The following is a 16392-nucleotide window of genomic DNA, read 5'->3' as shown; positions in this document are numbered from 1 at the left end:
GTTGGGAGTGATGCGCGGCGAAGAGGACAGCGTCCAAGCACACAGGTGACATGCGCACCTATGCCTCTTCTCCGCTCCCCCCTCTTCCTGTCGCCCACCATCAGACGCAGTCTACACTATCTAGGAAAGGTAGCTCAACACCATCTAGTCAAAGCCGCACACGCGCACACACAGGTGGAGGTGGGGAGGAGGGAGGGGGGCAGTAACTGCAAAATCAGCTTAGGGCGGGCTCAATGGCATCACAGCCAGCCAGCGGCAGCAGCGGGGAAGGGGACAGGTGCGTGTGTGCCAGGAGGGGGGCGGGGGCAGCAGAATGATGTGGCCTTCCTCTGCGGCCCGTATCCAGGTACTCCTTTCCCACCTTCGCCGCACAGCTTCCAACAGAAAAAAGAGCGCTCGAGCACGCCATGCAATCAGTGCTCACGACGCAGACGACCGCCCACGCGAAGCTGTCGCAGTCGCGGAAATGGGACGGTAGCGGAGAGGTTTACGCCACGAGAGGGACGCGGAAGCGCGACTGCCGCCCTCCCCGGCAGCGGCCTCGGAAGTACCGGCGGCCGTCGTTGGGCGCCACGGATATGGTCCTCTGCGTGAGATGTCGACCGTGTACGGGAAGAGGGTATTTGGCTGCTGCTGCGCCACGTAGGATGGCGACGACTCTGCCGATGGCACTTCCTGCTGCGACACTCGCGAGAATGAAGATGCGGTCAAAGAGGTGCTCACTGGCGGACGAGCCCAGTGCTGCTCGAACACCCCCTCTTCCTCTCCCTCATTGTCCTCTGCCTCAGACGCAGTGCTGCTGGCGGCGCCCCTGCGCGAAGCACTCGCTGTCCTCTGCGTTGAAGGATGGCTGGCGACGCGGCTGGACGGCGAGCGCCAGCGAGAAACACGCGAGGTTTGGGCCACTGGCGCTCGCGCGTACTTTGGCCGCCACCACTGCTCCGCCTCCTCCCGCTGCCGCCTGGCCTCCGCCTGCCGCTCCAGGAACGCCTCCACACCCCACGCTGGTTTGGCGTCACCGCAGGGAAGAGGGAAGACGGGATCTACATGAGGCCGAAAAGTGCACTCCTCGACTGTAATCTCGCTGAGTTCCGTGCGCAGATCGGCGAGGTGGCGGTCACGCTGCTGCGCCCACAACGCTGCTCGTGCTTCGACAGGCATCGCCACGTAGCCAGAGCTGCGCTGCGGTGGCCGTCCAGCCTTGGGCCGGAACGTGCACTCTGCAGCCTCGTTCCGCCGTCGCTGGTCCTGCAACTTCAGCACCTCCTCCTCCTTGCGCTTTGCCGCCTTGCGCCACAGTAGCTGCCGTGCCTCCTCGGCATTGCGAGCCACACCGCTCGCCTTCAGGGCCGACACCCGCTGACGCCACAGTGCTTCTGATGCGGGGTTCACAGAGGGGGTAAAGGTCGGCGTTTCCTGCGTCTCGGTATCCCGGGCCGACAAAACTTTCTTCTTGAGCGTCTTCGGCGCCTGTGCCGCAGCGAAGCTGGCGGTTCCCGGACACAGGCGGCTACCCGGGCTGAGACCCAGTGTCCCCGGCTGTCCATCCAGCGCTAGTTGCCGACGCCGCTCTTCCACTATGCGCCGTGACGCGTCGCTTATCTCCGGCTGTCCGGTGAAGACGCTCAGCTGCGCCGGCTTCCGGTACTTGGACGTGTGGTGTGTGTTGCGGAAAAGTCGCTCGTGCGGGTCTGTGCCCGCCTCGCCCTCCTCCTCGTAGTACCGTCGTGACAACTCCGCCGACTGGGCAGAGAGCTTGGGGTGGAAGGTGCAGTAGAGAGCGACCTCCTCGTCGTACAGGCGGTCGCGTGGCACCAAGTGGCCACGGCTGCCTTGGCGCTCGTATAGGCGACTTACCACATCCTCTTCAAATTCGATCCGCGAGGCGTAGGCCGAGATGGAAGGGGAGAAGCGTCTCGCGGAGGTGGCACCGCTGTTGGAGGAGGAGGCAGCGGGGTACGCCTTCTCGAACGCAGCGTGACGGCGCTGTCGTCGTGCCTCGGCCTCAGCGGTCAGGGACACCTCCACCGAAACGCCGCTGCGCTCGGCCCTCGCCTTCTCATCTGCGTACGCCGTGATGCGCGGCGCGGCGGATACCTTGCTGAGCTCATTGCGTGTCGCCTCCACCTGTGCCCGGGCTTGGCGGGCGCGACGCTGTTCTCCCCACTGCATGAGAGCCGCTGCAACGTCGCTCCCGGTGCGACGAGACCACGCCGCGCGTGTCGTAATGGCGGGAGAGAAAGGGCAGTCCTGCGCCTCGGCCGCCGCGCGCCGCTTCGCCTTCTCCTGCGCCTCTTCTTCCAAGAGTGCGAGCTTCTTCTGATGAAGCTCGTGCAGGCGCGCGCCGATGGACGACGACTGCCGTGCTAGAGAATTCTTGCCCACCCGCTCGGCATACAAAGACACCTCGGGTTTGAACGGCGCATGCTGGGCATCGCGCACCGCCTGCTCCTGCCGGAGGAGCTCTACGTGCTCGCGGTAGCGCCGCCCTGCTAGATGAAGGTACTCGACAACGTCACTGACAGCCCGGCTACTCTGCTGTTGCCGCACCTCCGCCATCCCGCGTTTCGATCGATGGGGGTTGTTGGATGATCCGCACCGCAAAGGTCCACACCAGCGATGAGTATCCACACCTCCTCTAGTTGATGCGTGTGTGTGTGTGTGTGTGTGTGCGTGACAGACAGGCATGCAGCGAGCGAGACTGCTTCTTCTCACTCCAAGACCCACGCAGCACACAGCGAGAAAGAGCGAAACACTAGCAGACGCGCTTACTTAATGAGGCCGCTGCTGAGTCTGCAGCCCTTGATCCCAGCACACACACGCTCATGCGCCTGCACAGAAGCCAACTAGAGACCATGAAGACATCGTGCAAGCGTTCGCATGGAGTCAAATCCACGGCAGACAATCCGTGGTGGGTGGATATGGAGAGTGAGGGAGAGGGAGGGGGTGGGTGTGTGGAGGCGGGATAGTGAGGGCAGAGAAACCCAGTGGAGAGGCGCGGAGCTTCATGTGAGCTGTATGCAGTGGGTGGCAGAGGGCAGGGTTCGAGGACGGGGTGCGGCGTGTGTGTGTGGGGGGGGGTGTTAGGAAAAACGCGTCGACACAATTGGACACGTCGTGCCCCCTCCTCGTTCCCCTTCCACGCACGCACACGCAGTGCTCGCCTTGTCTCTTTTTCGGTCTTTCCCTCCTGCTCCACCGCTTCACAGATGCGTCGAGGAGACACCGTTGCCGCTTGCCGCCGTTGCTGCGTCTTCTTCGTTCTAGTCTGCGCTTACCAGTACGTTGAGTTGTGAACGGCATGTGCTACGAGATGGACACACACACACACACAAACACACACACACAGACATTGTGCACACGTGTGTGTGTGCCTGAGGGATGGGAGAGGAGGCGGAAGAGAGAGGGCGAGGGGGCGTAATCCTTTCGTGTGCGGGCCGGTGTGTGTGTGTGTGTGTGGACGGGTTTGTGAGCCTGCGCACTGCTGAGGTGCGCCGGAGGCATCGGGGAACGGCACGGGAAGAGGAAGCCACGCGAAGGGGAGGCGGAGAAGGAACGCGTCAGTGAGGACGGGCGCGCGTGCCTGTCCTGTGACGTGCACCTCACCCATTATGTCCTCACCGCCCTTGCACAATGTCCTTCTCCATCTCCTTGCGCAGCTCACGCTTCCGAGCCTGCGCCGCCTCGAGTGCATCCAAGGTCTGAATAATGGGAATGGAGAGCGTGCGGTAGCGCTCCTCGGCCCGGTTCACTCCAATGCGGCATGCGCGGTAGATTTCGTAGAGAAGGAAGCACATGGTGACGAAGAGCAAGTACACAAGGACGTCAGCGATCGCGTTGCGGCTGCGCAGTTGCAGGCGCAGCGCCAGCAGACTCCACGCATAGTAGCGGCGTGCTAATCCCTGGCGCGCTCGCTTCGCCACGCGCCACCACGGAGTTTGTTGTGCTGTAGCATCCACTGTAGTCAGCTCACGATGCAGGCGCAGTAACCGCAGTCCGTACGTTACGCTGTCGCTCAGAGAGTTCACCGTGAGACAATGCTGCATCATTCTGCCCTCCTCGCCGGCCTTGAGGAGACGCCTGTACAAGTTGTGCATTGCTACTTCCCCAGACCTTTCCATCGCTTTAGCACCGCCGACTAAGAGCCGCCCGTTCGCCGATGTACTCGAGGACGCGGAAGGCGAGATAGCAGCGGCTGCAGAGGCGGTGAATGTGCGCCGACAGCCGCGCATGGCTAAAGGTGCTGCAGAGGACCGAGATGGGAACGAGAGCAACGCCGACATACCCCACGGCAGGTCCCCACGCGAGCGATATCGCCGCCGCGTCTCCTCGCTTGTTCCGCAAAACAAAGGGAGCTCGCCGATCGTCTCGTCTCGCTGTTGTTCGCTCGGCCGTGATGACGACGACGGAGTACCGCGGCGAGTCCAACACCACCGCACGGAGCACCGGGAAACGCAAAGCAACAAGACAGGAAAAGGGGGGGGGGATGGAGGGAGCTAGTAGCGTTAGACGTACTTGCGTGTGTATGGAGGGGGAGGACGAGGAGGAGGGGGTGGCGAAGACCGAAGGTACGTTGGAGCGGTGCCAACTGCGAGCAAGTGTGTGTGTCTGTGTGTGTGTGTGGGGGGGGGAACCAATCACTCCGGAAGCAGATGGCCGACCAGTACCCACTTGCACCTTCCGTCTCCTGCGTTGCGTTCTGCCACGCACAAACACACGTGAGACAGGAGGATATGGCGTGAGAGGGAGGGAGAGAAAGGGCGCTGCCAACGGAAGCGTCTTTGCCAGCCTTTTTCTGCGTGTCTCTGTGTGTGTGGGGGGGGGTGTTCGGGAGCACCTGCAGGCAGACATAGGGAGAGGCAGTTTTATAAAGATGGGACGAGAAGGTGTAGAAATAAGGGTCCGTAGGAGCTGCCGGCATCGGTGACAGCAGCTGTGGCCAAGGGGCGATCCTGGGCATCGCTTATACGTGGGAACGCGGGGAGGCACGCTGGCATGCTCGACAGGCACACACGCAACACTCACGTGTGCCAATACTCTACTCCTCCGCCCTACCCCCCCCCTCGTCCAATGCCCTCAGGCATCGTGTTTCTCATCGCCATCTCCATAGGAGGGAAAGGAGAAAACGAGAGCGCCGGCAACATCGTGAGGGCGAGAGATGCGGGCACCTGTCACAAGCAAGCCCATGACAGACGTGCAAACAACGAGAGCAGCAGCAGTGCCAGCATACGATTTAGCTACCGAACAAGATAGCGGTCGGCATGTTTGACGTCGACCCCCCCCTCTCTTGCTGTTACAGGGTACCGGTCTGTGTGTCTGTCGATGCACGCCTGGTCACTCGCCTGACCTCGGCTTCTTTTTCGTTGTTGTTGTGGAGGGCAACACTCTCTTCAACCGCAGGCCTGTGTGTGTGTGTGTGTGTGTGTACGTCGTTTGGCTTTTCAGTTACGCAGCTGTGCTGCACGCTGCAACAGCAGCCGCTCCGCTGCTCCCTCCTCTCTCGTGTACGATGAATACAGCACTACAGAAAACCCAACGGCACGCAACGGCGACTAAAGGAAACAGAAAACTCATCTATGAAAATGCCGACACAAGAACAGGCAGGCGGGAAGCAGCGAGGGTGGGGGAGGGGGTGAAGGAGGTTAATCGTTGAGGAAGGGAAAAGGGCCCAGCACGCGGTGGCAATGCGTGTCAATTCCTCACGACCTCTAAAGCACTGTGCCGGCCGAAGTAGTTGTCGCCTCCACACCTCTCTGTCAGCGCTCTGTAGCACAGCCCCATCCCCCCTCTCCAGTCCCTCCCCCTGGAATCACTATCACCACCACATACCCTCTCTACATGGCCTCAATCAAGACGACGACACGTACAGTGGTACACAGCGAGTCGAACAGAGAACCAAGAGACCAACGAGCACGGAAAACGTCCGTCGTATACTCTAGTGGAAGAAGAGAAGACAACGAAGACAAGAAGAAAAACGCACGTTTAACGATGATGACGGCGCAGGATGACGAGTCTTCATTGCACCGCCAGAGCCCACACGCCAGAGAGAGAGACCGCACACACACACTCACATACGAGCACACGCGCAATGCACGGGGCCAATGCACTTTCTCTCTTCGACCCTCAGAAAGAGGTCAAGCTCGTCACCATTGTCTGCTTACTCCAGTGGTGTGGCCTGCAAAAGGGCGGCGCCACTGCCACCATCCTGGTCCAGCCCCCCCCCCCGGGGGGGAACATGCGTTAAGGAGTGCGTACGGAGGGGGCCACTCACACGGCTGCATGGCTCTCCCTCAGGAAGGCAGGCAATACAAATCCACATACACGCGCACTCGCACGCACACACCCAACGATAGAAAAGAGAAGATGCAGGAGAAACAAGGGTGAATGCGAAGTGAGTGTGACGGGTGAAGGGTGCGCCGCCCAAACTCACACGCCGATGGACAGACTCGCATATATATATATATATATGCACAGCAGACATCGCGACAACACGCATGGCATGCACGGCTGCCTATCTAACAAACAAGGAAAGAAATGTGCCCCCAGCACGCACACGCACATGCACACAGGGTCGGGAAGAAAGCTGCCTTCCCTCTGAGCACCCCCGTACAAAGTACCAAGAGAGATGAGCAGCAGTCGCATCTAGCCGAAAACGGCAACCGCACACGCACGCGTGGTTGTCGTCCCCTGCCACTCTTACAACGACTCAGTACCCTCCGGGGTCGCGCGAGTAGGAGCGCGTCGCGAGGTTGATGCGCATGTTCCCAAGGTAGTTACTGGCCTCCGACATCAGTTTTGTCTCGCGCTGCTCCAGACTGTCACGCTGTTCACGGAGGCGCAACTCTTGTTCGATCAGGGTACGCTCGTGCTGTGTGATGAGCTCTCGTTGACGTCGGTGCTCGTCGAGCTCCGCCTCCTTTTGTTTGATGGCTCTGTCTTTTTCGGCAACGGCGTTGCGCGCTGCGTCCAACTCGCGCACCTTCTGCATCACCTTGTCCCGTGCCTCGGCTACAGCCTTCTCACCAGCGTCGCGCCGGCTGGCCGCTTCGTCTGCCTGACGCCCAATGTCCTTGCCGGCACTGTCCAGTTCGCGCAGCACCTGGTCCGCTGCCACCACGTTTCGGTCCGCCATACGCACAGCATCCTCGGCCTTCGGAATTTCGCGTGCAATCGCATCTGCCTCCATGGCGGCGTCTCTTTCGCGCTCCTTAGCCTGATCGGCCTCCAACGCTGCCTGTTCGGCCGCCTGGTGTGCTCGGTCAGCGGTGCGCTTCGCGTCCTCGAGCGCCTTCTGAAGCTGGCGAACCTTGTCATCCGCCGCATCGGCGTCACTCACGAGCGCGGCAGCGCGCCGGTCCAGCTTGTCGGAGTCGCGAGCTAGGTCCTGCAAATCTTTGCGCGCGTCCTTCTCCCGCTCCCTGATGGCGCCGAGATCCTGCTCCCGCTCCTTCTTCTCGCGCATCACCCGCTCCTTGCCCTTGCGCGCCTCCTCCATGTCTTTGGCAAGGTCGCGCATGCGATCTGTGCGGTCCCGCAAGTCGTCGTCGGCGGCTTTCACGGCACTCTGCGCGTCTGCGACGTCGGCCTCGGCGTTCTCGAGGCTGCGCTGCGCCTGGTCCAACGTGGCCTCCGACTTGTGCGCCGCCTCCACCTCCGACTGGATCTCTTTGCGCATCTGGTCCTCCTCCCAGAACGCCTTGGAGCGAAAGTACAGGCAGTCGGTCATGATCGGGTACAACCGCGCAAAGCGCTCGAACTCCGCGTAGGAGATGCGGTGGTCGTGGTTGAGGTCGGCGCGCTCGAAGAGGTCCTCCACGGTTGCGCTGGAGAAGTCCAGCCCCATGTTGTGAAAACCCTGCTTGAAGTCATCCACGTCAATCATTCGAGTGCCCTTGTTGTCGAATTCGGAGAAGACGACGCGCAACTTTTCCTCCGGAGATGCTTCCGCATTGCTGCGAGGGACAAGGGCAGTGCTGCTGGCCCCGGCTGCATAGGACCTCCGCAATGTCGCCGGCTCGCTGCGGCCGCCGGTGTAGGGCGCCAAGGCATTGGAGGTGGACGCGACGGCGCGGCTGCCGGACGGCGTGTTGCTGACGGTGGCACTGCGACTCAGCGCGGCCGTAGCCGCCGGCGGCTTTGTCGCCGGAGGAATCGGCTTCTGCGTCTCCTTGTGCCATGGATTCTCTGGCTGGAAGGCGTAGAGCTGGCAGTAGTCCGTCAGCTGACCCTCGCCGAGAAGGTCCACCCACTTGCTCTTGTCCTCGTCATACACTTTGATCTTCGATATATGGAACGTGTGCTGGGGCACGTTGTCTGGCCGCGTGTTGGCGATCTCCGTCGAGAAGGCGCTCTCAGAGACGCGAGTGATCTCCTGCAGGCTGGGACGGCTGGGGAAGCCGAGCTCGAAGTTCAGTTTATTGCCGAAGATGTCGGCCGCTACCTGCACAATGAACATGGTGGCAGCGAAAGGGAGTGTTGCCAAGAGGAGTGAAATGAGGAGCGCTCTACTAAGAAGGGTTGCCTGCCGCTGGTGACGGACTTGTCGTAAGGAGAGGAGGGTGGGGTGGGGGTGGACGGCGCGTGTCACGAAGCTCCCCTGCTGCGCGTGCAGAGTCTTTCGGTTTCTGCCGGGAATAGGCGTGTCGCTGCTGTGGATGATACTCTTTCGTTAAGTCGCTGTTTTCTTCGCGTGCTTTCTGATGGTGCTGAGTTGTGAGTGGCGCGGTGGGAGTACCGAGGACGTGTGCGTGCTCGCCAGCCACTCAGGGCGAAAGTCCATGAGCGAGGCACAGAGACAAGCGCGATGAGGTTGTGAATAGAGAAAGTGGCGGCAAGAGAAGCGGGATAATGAAACACGACAGCGTGCAGGGCGGGAGCGTGGTGGCAACATCGTCCGCGCAGAGGCGGTCAGGAGTCGGAAGGACGTCCGTGGCGCACGCCAAAGGGGCGGCTGCCAGTGACTGAGGTACTCGTGAGCGCGGCGGCGTGAAGCGGTGATGGAAGCTGCCCCCAGATGCAGGCGGAGTAAGCGAGGTATGCCACGGCTGCTGTGCAGCGTAGAGGTGCAGACGGTGAGACGGCCATGCACACACACACACACACGCACACGAGACCGCCGTTCAATGTGTCCTTGCTCGATTTTTCGTTTACGCACATTCTTTCTGTTCGGTTCAACAACACTTTCAATACACGCTCGCACGCACGCGCCCTCTCCGGCGCGAGGAGGGACAACGTGTGCGTGTGTGCGCATGCGCGGACGGGTGCAGAGGAAAAAAAAAGGCGGCAAACAAAGAAAACGGCATGAGACGCACCACGTGTGAAGCGACGGAACACACCCGCGCACCGACGGTGCACACAACATAAAACGCAAGCGCACGCCAATACATAAACACATGCGTGTGGGGGGAGTGGGGGGGGGCGGGGAGGGGGTGCATGGATGCGGTGCTCGAGTTATGCAAGCAGCAAGGCGGCGGGAGAGAGAGACGGGAAGGGTAGGGTAGGGGAGGGGGCAAACGCGAAGGGGCGGAAAAACAAAATCGATAGAGAACACATGGAAGGAAAACAACGCGCCCCGAAATACTTTGGCGACAGTATGAGCGGTTGAAGGGCCAACACGAGAGCGGGTGAATGGGGCGAGGGGTCGAGGAGAAGAGCACGACCACGCTCGGGACACAATGCAAACATGTCGCAAGGGCAAACACAAGCAACCGGCACACACACATACAGAGAACCAAGACACACAAGATGGAGACAAGAGAAAACAACAGGAAAACGAAGGGGGAGGGCAGAAAACATAACGCAGATGTTATGAAGAAAGGGATAGCAAGTGCCAGCGAAAGAGAGAGGGAAAGCTGAAACAGGGGCTTGAGCTACCGTGTGCTGCTTGAGAAACACGTCCCCGTTGCCCTCACCTCATGCAAGAAACGGAAACAAGAGAGATGAGAAACGAGCGCTAACGCGTGCATCCTCACTCCACACGAGCTGGCAAAAAGGTGCGTCAACTAATAACGACCCCCCGACCGCGAGATGCACGCGCACCAGACCCGTTGAAGCGGGTCTTGCGTCTTTCTCTGGCTTGTCGTTCAAGTTTGCATGCATGCTTGGCTGTGTTCGCTACACGTAATCGTTTTCTTGGATGCTGCGCGGTCATCGCGTACAACAATGACTTCAGCAGACATGGCATGCACGCTGCGCGTCGCTCGTCCAGCATGTCCACACCGCAAACTGCCGCTGAGTGAAAATGGGCTCTGTTGCATGTGTGTGTGTGTGTGTGGGGAGGGGGAGGGGGAGGGGCTTGCCAGCGTGTGTGTGTGTCCTTGTGTATATGAGTATGTAGCACAGCAAAAAATGAGCGGTACACACATACACACACGCACACACGCACGCAGGTGCGCAGCGCATCAGAGAGAAGAAAGCTTCTGTGGATGCTTGTGGGCATGGGCATAGAGCACGATAAAGAGAGAGAGAGAGCAGACCACTGAGAAAAGACACCAACAACGCAGCCATAATCACTAAAGCCCCGCTATAAATGAAAGGTACACTGTGTGTGTGTGTGTGCAACCCTCCACGAGGCGAAGTGAGTCTATACGCACAGCAACACAACGACCCGCATCACAACATCCACCCACGCATGCACAACAGCAAGTGAGGCGAACACGTTCCTTGACCGTCATCACCAAAGCGAGGACAACAAAGGGCGTACAGCCACACCGGAGGGAGACCGAAACAGAAAAAAAAAGGTCACAGAGCGCCGTCGCCCTCCCTCTCACTCCCTACCGCCATCAACAACGCGCGGGTGTGCTGTCTGAGCGTGTGCGTGTGGGGTGGAGAGAGGGTGAAGGCTTGTGCTTGAGAAAAGGCCATAATCCAGGCCTGAAGCACTGCGGGCGACACGGGAGGGTGGGACGGATGAGGGAGTGAGTGGCAAGGTATGGAACCCAATCACACTTGCTTCACTCACTCCTCGCACGCCCGTGCAGGCGAATAGCAACGAAAAGGAGGGAAAAGACGGTTCCGCACACACAGACACACAGAGATGCGAGCTGTCACCTCGATTGTATAGAGCGAGGCAGAGACGTGTGCTGAATTCCGAAGGCAGTGATGACAGCAGTGTGGGGAGCGGAAAGGAGAAGAGGAGAAGCGTGCAGGCTACATCTGTGCAGTATCTGGATCGCGTTACGAAAGGCCCTGCATTTGCGTGGGTGAGTAGGCTGCTGGGCGTCTGTGCTCCGATCGGTCCTGTTGCAGGCACATCCCGACGCTCAGTGTGCTCAGCGTGTTGGCTCACAAGATGCAGCACCTCCTGTCGGAAGCTCTCTGGATACGTATGCGGGAGTCCAGAGCGTGCGCCTCGCCGTGGCGTGCCACACTCTTCTCATTCCACTCCCCACTTCCGTCAAAGTCGGGGGAGGGGGGCATCCGTGAGGGTGGAAGTGAGCACTGCTCATGAGAAGCGCTGAGGCAAAAGGCCAGGGGACGATGAACCAGCGAAACTCAAGACGAGCGAGAGAGTCAGCGGGCAGCACGCGGGCAACAAGGGGAAGGGGGGAGAGGAATAAAGAAATTAACAGGGAAAAGGAGGAAAAGGTGGGGATGGACGACGGTGAAAGCCGAGGGCCGAAGCAACAGGCGAAGTGAGGCCAAAATAGGGATGAGCAGCTACAAGTTGGGGGAGGGAAGAACAAGAAATAGACTTTCGGGAGACGAAGAGGAAAGTAGCAGGAGAACTGGGGGTGGGGAGACCACCAGCTACAACACCGGTGAAGATGTTATACTAAGGGCAAGCGCAAAAGAGGGGCAAAAGCAAACAAACTAAAAAAAAAACGGCGGACACCTCAGAAACAGAAGACCATGCGAAGGAGAGCCGACTGCATCGTCAAGATGCACACGACGAAGAACGAAAATGCCATAGACCCCTACTCGCTGAGGGAGCAGAGAGGAGACGCATGCGCCAGAACACAAACTCACACATGCATACATACATCTACATACAGATGGTTAGTCCCTGGCGATTGAACGCGCTCCGCCGCACTTGTTCTGAAAAAACAAAACAAAACAACGTGAGCTGCCAAGCCTCTCACAGCTTCTAACGCCTGCCGCAAGAGCAGGTTTCACGGCTCGCTTTGTCGCACTGGGGTTTTAGTAGGCGGTGAGCAAGAAAGTGCTACCCACCTGCTTTTCGTTGGGGGAGAGGGGGAGAGGAGGAGAAGCAGGAGCGAGGAAGGAGCTCAAAGCGGTCCCAGCGTTTTCTTCGCTGCCCTCGTATCTCATTCTTCGAACTTGCAACAGAACGAGCAGGAGAGAGAGGGGGGGGGGCGATGACAGCAGTGAGCAAGGCAATACATCGAGGGAAAAAAGCTAGTGCGACTCGACACACAGATACGTGAACCCAAATACCGACTTCCTCCCCCGCCAGCCACTCCAACGCGTCGACCGGGGCCATCCCTCAACATGTCAGCGTACCATGTGTGAAGGGATGGGGGGTTAAAGGAAAAGAGGAGGAGGATGCGAGGGCGTCCCAACAGCCCCATTCCCCCCTCCCAAAAACAACAAAGAGAAGAGGGCCAATCCACAGACATGCACCAACAAAACACAGAGAGCGAGTGGACGTGGGCGATGGACGGAAGTGAGGCGGCGAGTCGAAGTAGGCGATACAAAGCGTCAGAGAAGCAACGAGGAGGAGGAGAGAAAGGCTGGAGATAAGACAGAGTTACAGATGCGCGTGCGCAACGCCAGTTCGCCCGTCACTACCCCTCATCAGCGGCACCCAGAGCCATGGCAACTGATGGGGAGGGGCGAAGAGGGGTGGTGGGACGAGCAATAGAAGCGAAAAACAAAACATGAACGACCTCATTCACGTACACACACTGCCGCACAGCAAGGGCAGGTTGTGCGTATATATGTATGCATGCGTGAAGTGTGCGTGGAAGCCCGGGCACATCATCATCAGTGTATGCAATGGAATACCCCTCTCCCCTCCCCTCCCCTTCCCTTCCCCCCCCCCACACAGGAACACAAAACACCCCAGCAAGGCCGCAGCGACGGCTGTGATGGAGGCGCGCGGCAGCAGTGGGACAAAGCGAAGCATACAGGAGCGACACATACACGGTGAGGGGGGAGGGGAGGGGAGAGGAGGGGGGTACCGTTCAATAACAGTACAGCGGTCACCCCACACCCAAGTAAGAGAAGAAAAAAAAACGGTGGAAAAAGGAAATACAGAAAGGGAGGAACAAACGGGAAAGACGCTCACGGGGAAGGAGAGAAGGAGAGAAGGGAGGAGGAGGGGGGGGGAAGGAGAGAAGGGAGGGGGAGGGGGGGGGGAAGGAGAGAAGGGAGGGGGAAGGAGGGGGATACCGACGCGTACCAAATAGGCCTAAAGCGCAAACACGGTAAGGGAAGGGGAAGGGGGTGCGGCTCGCGTCAACGCCAAGGAAACATCCTGAAAAGGTAGACAAGCGGGTGATGGCACAAGACCCACAGGGGCTTTGTGTGCACCGATCTGCAGACACTGACTGAAGAGGAAAGGACTTCTCTCTCCCGAGTGTCCGTTATATGACGAGCAGGCCAACCAATCGACGCATGCACAGCCACAGCTCACCAGTCTCTGTCGCATCACGGCTACATCCTGGTCGTCTAGGACAAAACATCCTGCCGTCGAAGTGGGCCGCACGTCGTAGGGGCACCGCTTGCACACCCGCGCGTTCGTTCTTCGGATGCGTGCTGCGCGATCGGCACCAGACGGAGACTCGCGTGGACAGCATGCCTTGATCCAGGGGGGCCATGCTCAAGGTCACGCGCTCAAGGGTTGAGGCGGTGGATGTCAGCCGTGTGGGTAACAGGGGTCTGGCCTCGGTGCATGCCGCCTGAGCTCAAGGGGAAAGTTGGCCAGCCGCAGGTCAGAGCCCTCTGAGACTCTGCACATTCCCTGCCTGCGTATGCCACGCTTCGCCCTCAGTCGCCTCAAGCCGCGGCATTCAAGAGTATGGCGCGGTGACTCGCCACACTGGAGAGTCTAGAGGACTCGATGGTGCGACTCGGGTTGTTGTTGTCATACTTCCGGCACTTGCGCCTCATCAGCCCACCTGGCCAGATGCAGGAGATGTCTCATGCCTTCGCGCACATGCACTGTGCGCTGACCGGTGTGGGTCTCTTCGCGCCTCGCTCGTCCATCACTTACGTTCTGATGACGTCTGCATGCCTTCTTTAGATTTCGCACGTCATGCCAGCTGTGCTTCGCAGCGCTCGTATTTTCGGGCCCTGGGGCTTGCTGCAAGATGGCGTTGTTGTCTGGTAGGGGGCTCGCTGCCTTCATTGTCTATGTCCACCGAGGTCATGGGGGCGTGCTTGGATGACTTGTCCGCATGTGCCGCGACAGACAGGACATTTCCATGAGTCTGCGGCAGCAGCGCCACTCCGTCTTCTCCTAAATCCGCACGCCTTTGAAGGGAACGACTGTGTGTTAAGCGGAAGGGACCCGTGGATAAACATGCGCCTGATCGCAAAGAACTCATAGCGTGTCCTCCTGAAGGGGCACAGGTGGGCAGCCAGAGATACGCAACAGGAGAAGCCTCTGCAGCGCGAGGGATATGTGCGTAATCACATCACTGCGTGCAAGACCATAGCCTGAGGCGAGACCTGCTTCGAGCATCGAGCGATCCGCGCATCACGCGTAGCATACCGGGCACAACGCCGGGTCAGCTGCCCTCATAATAAACACAGAAGGGGGGACACCATAGTACTAGCGCAGCAGCAGGCAGCACACCATCTGCCATCCATGCAGTCACTGCCGGTCACCCAGCATTACAGGAATCCAAGACATGGACAGATGCCCGCGCAGAGCTGGGGCGAGGATGGCCTCCTGTCCTCTCGTAGGCTCAGCAGCCTTGCACTTCTGGTGTAGAAAGACGGGGAAAAAAAAGATGAAAGAAGCACATCAAAGGAACACAACATGGAAAGGAATAAGTGCATGCGTCGATGGAAGAAGCAAGCGCAACGAAAAGTAGAAGAACGACAACGCTGCTCAGGTCCGGGTGCACTGCTCACGTGCGGTTGTGGCTGCTGCTGCTGCTGCTGCTGCTGTTGCTGTTGTTTTGGATGCCTTCGTTTTTTTGGCTGTTTCGTTTTACAGTCATCGTCTTGCTGCTCTTCTTTCGTCATTTTGTTTGTCGTTGATCTGTTCGTGTTGCACACACGTGTGTGGGGTGTGGGTGCGCGTGGCCGAACACGAGGATGATCTCGAGTATGCACGACTTCGGTTTCGCCTTATGCCGCTGCAACTATCTGCGAAACTAATAACCCGACTCGAGGTCTAAGTCGTGTGTGTGTGTGTGTGTGTGTTTTCGGTAAAGTGCGTGTCTCTGTGCGCGCGGAGCTTCCTTGCATGGAAAAGTGCTGACGGAGGGAGGGGAGGCCACTGCGGCGGCGAGACGCTCCTACGCAGACGATGAAATCTGAAGGACAGAGGAAAACAAAACAACACAGAGACCAAAAAGATGGAATACCCGAAAATAAATAAAGGATGTAACCACACACACACACACACACACACACACACTTGCCAATACACAAGACAAACAGAGGCGCGGGCGAAGAAGGGGAGAAGAGAGAAGAAGAGTTAGGTAAAAGAGAGTGGCTGCCGGCATCCCCCAACCCTCCTCCACTGCGCCAGCTGCGGGGGCGCGCGTAAGAAATATGTGCAGAGCAAGATATCAAAAGGAGGAGAGGGCTGTATGTGTGCATGTGCATGTGCATGTGTGTGTGTGTGTGTTGGGGGGAAGGAGAAGGTTGTCGTGACGGCTGCGAAACAAAAAGTAAACATGAGAACGTCTACGCAGTAAACACACGAAAATAAGTCAAAGGGGGGGGGATGGGGGAAGGTAGTGGGGGTAGGAGCGTCGGCGGCAGCCTGCTCGTCGAGTAGCTGAGGAAGAAGAGGGGCAGCTGGGAGGGGGGGGGGGAATGGAGAGAAGATGAGGGTCACGCACAATGCAATGAAGAAGCGAACTTGTCCTCAGATAGCACCTGCTCAACGCCGCAGGTCACCTCCCTTTATCTCTTCAGTATGCCCAACCGCCGTCTCAGAGCTGGCGTAGCCGTCTGCCGCTGCCCCATCTCCCGCACGCCTTCTTCTCTAGCCTTGTGCCACCGCCTCAGGAAGACATGGTGCGTGTTTATATTGGGGGCACCAGTCCGATGCAGAGCAACCGCCTAAGTGGCAAGACTAGGGAGCCAAAAGAAATAAAGGAGCCCGCGGAGGGCAGCTGCAGCGATGTCCGCCGGTACTTCGACTGTGTGTATGTGTGTGCGGTCTTAAGTGAGGTTGCACGCGTCATTTACTCTGCCGCACCACGATGAGAGAAGACACGTGAGAGCGCACGCCTCTGTTCGTGCTGT

The 16392-nt window shown here is 59.0% G+C and overlaps 3 protein-coding genes across 3 annotated transcripts; all 3 read right to left on the bottom strand.

Moving 5' to 3' along the window:
- Positions 1 to 420: 420 nt before the first annotated feature.
- LMJF_09_0110 (conserved hypothetical protein) lies at positions 421 to 2559 on the bottom strand (the record flags this gene model as incomplete). Its single annotated transcript, XM_001681123.1, has 1 exon — positions 421 to 2559. One exon carries the CDS (start codon positions 2557 to 2559, stop codon positions 421 to 423), a length of 2139 nt encoding a protein of 712 aa, XP_001681175.1.
- Positions 2560 to 3617: 1058 nt separating this feature from the next.
- Positions 3618 to 4283, bottom strand: LMJF_09_0105 (conserved hypothetical protein; the record flags this gene model as incomplete). The annotated part of the gene is made up of 1 exon (XM_001681122.1): positions 3618 to 4283. The coding sequence occupies one exon, from the start codon at positions 4281 to 4283 to the stop codon at positions 3618 to 3620; it is 666 nt and encodes a 221-aa protein (XP_001681174.1).
- A 2423-nt stretch (positions 4284 to 6706) lies between these two features.
- Positions 6707 to 8455, bottom strand: LMJF_09_0100 (conserved hypothetical protein; the record flags this gene model as incomplete). The annotated part of the gene is made up of 1 exon (XM_001681121.1): positions 6707 to 8455. The coding sequence occupies one exon, from the start codon at positions 8453 to 8455 to the stop codon at positions 6707 to 6709; it is 1749 nt and encodes a 582-aa protein (XP_001681173.1).
- Between the last annotated feature and the right edge of the window lie 7937 nt (positions 8456 to 16392).

Source organism: Leishmania major, chromosome 9 (genome assembly GCF_000002725.2).
Source record: "Leishmania major strain Friedlin complete genome, chromosome 9".
NCBI lineage: Eukaryota > Euglenozoa > Kinetoplastea > Trypanosomatida > Trypanosomatidae > Leishmania > Leishmania major.
The sequence above is the reverse complement of the archived record's forward strand: the minus strand, read 5'-3'. Positions and strand labels throughout refer to the sequence as shown.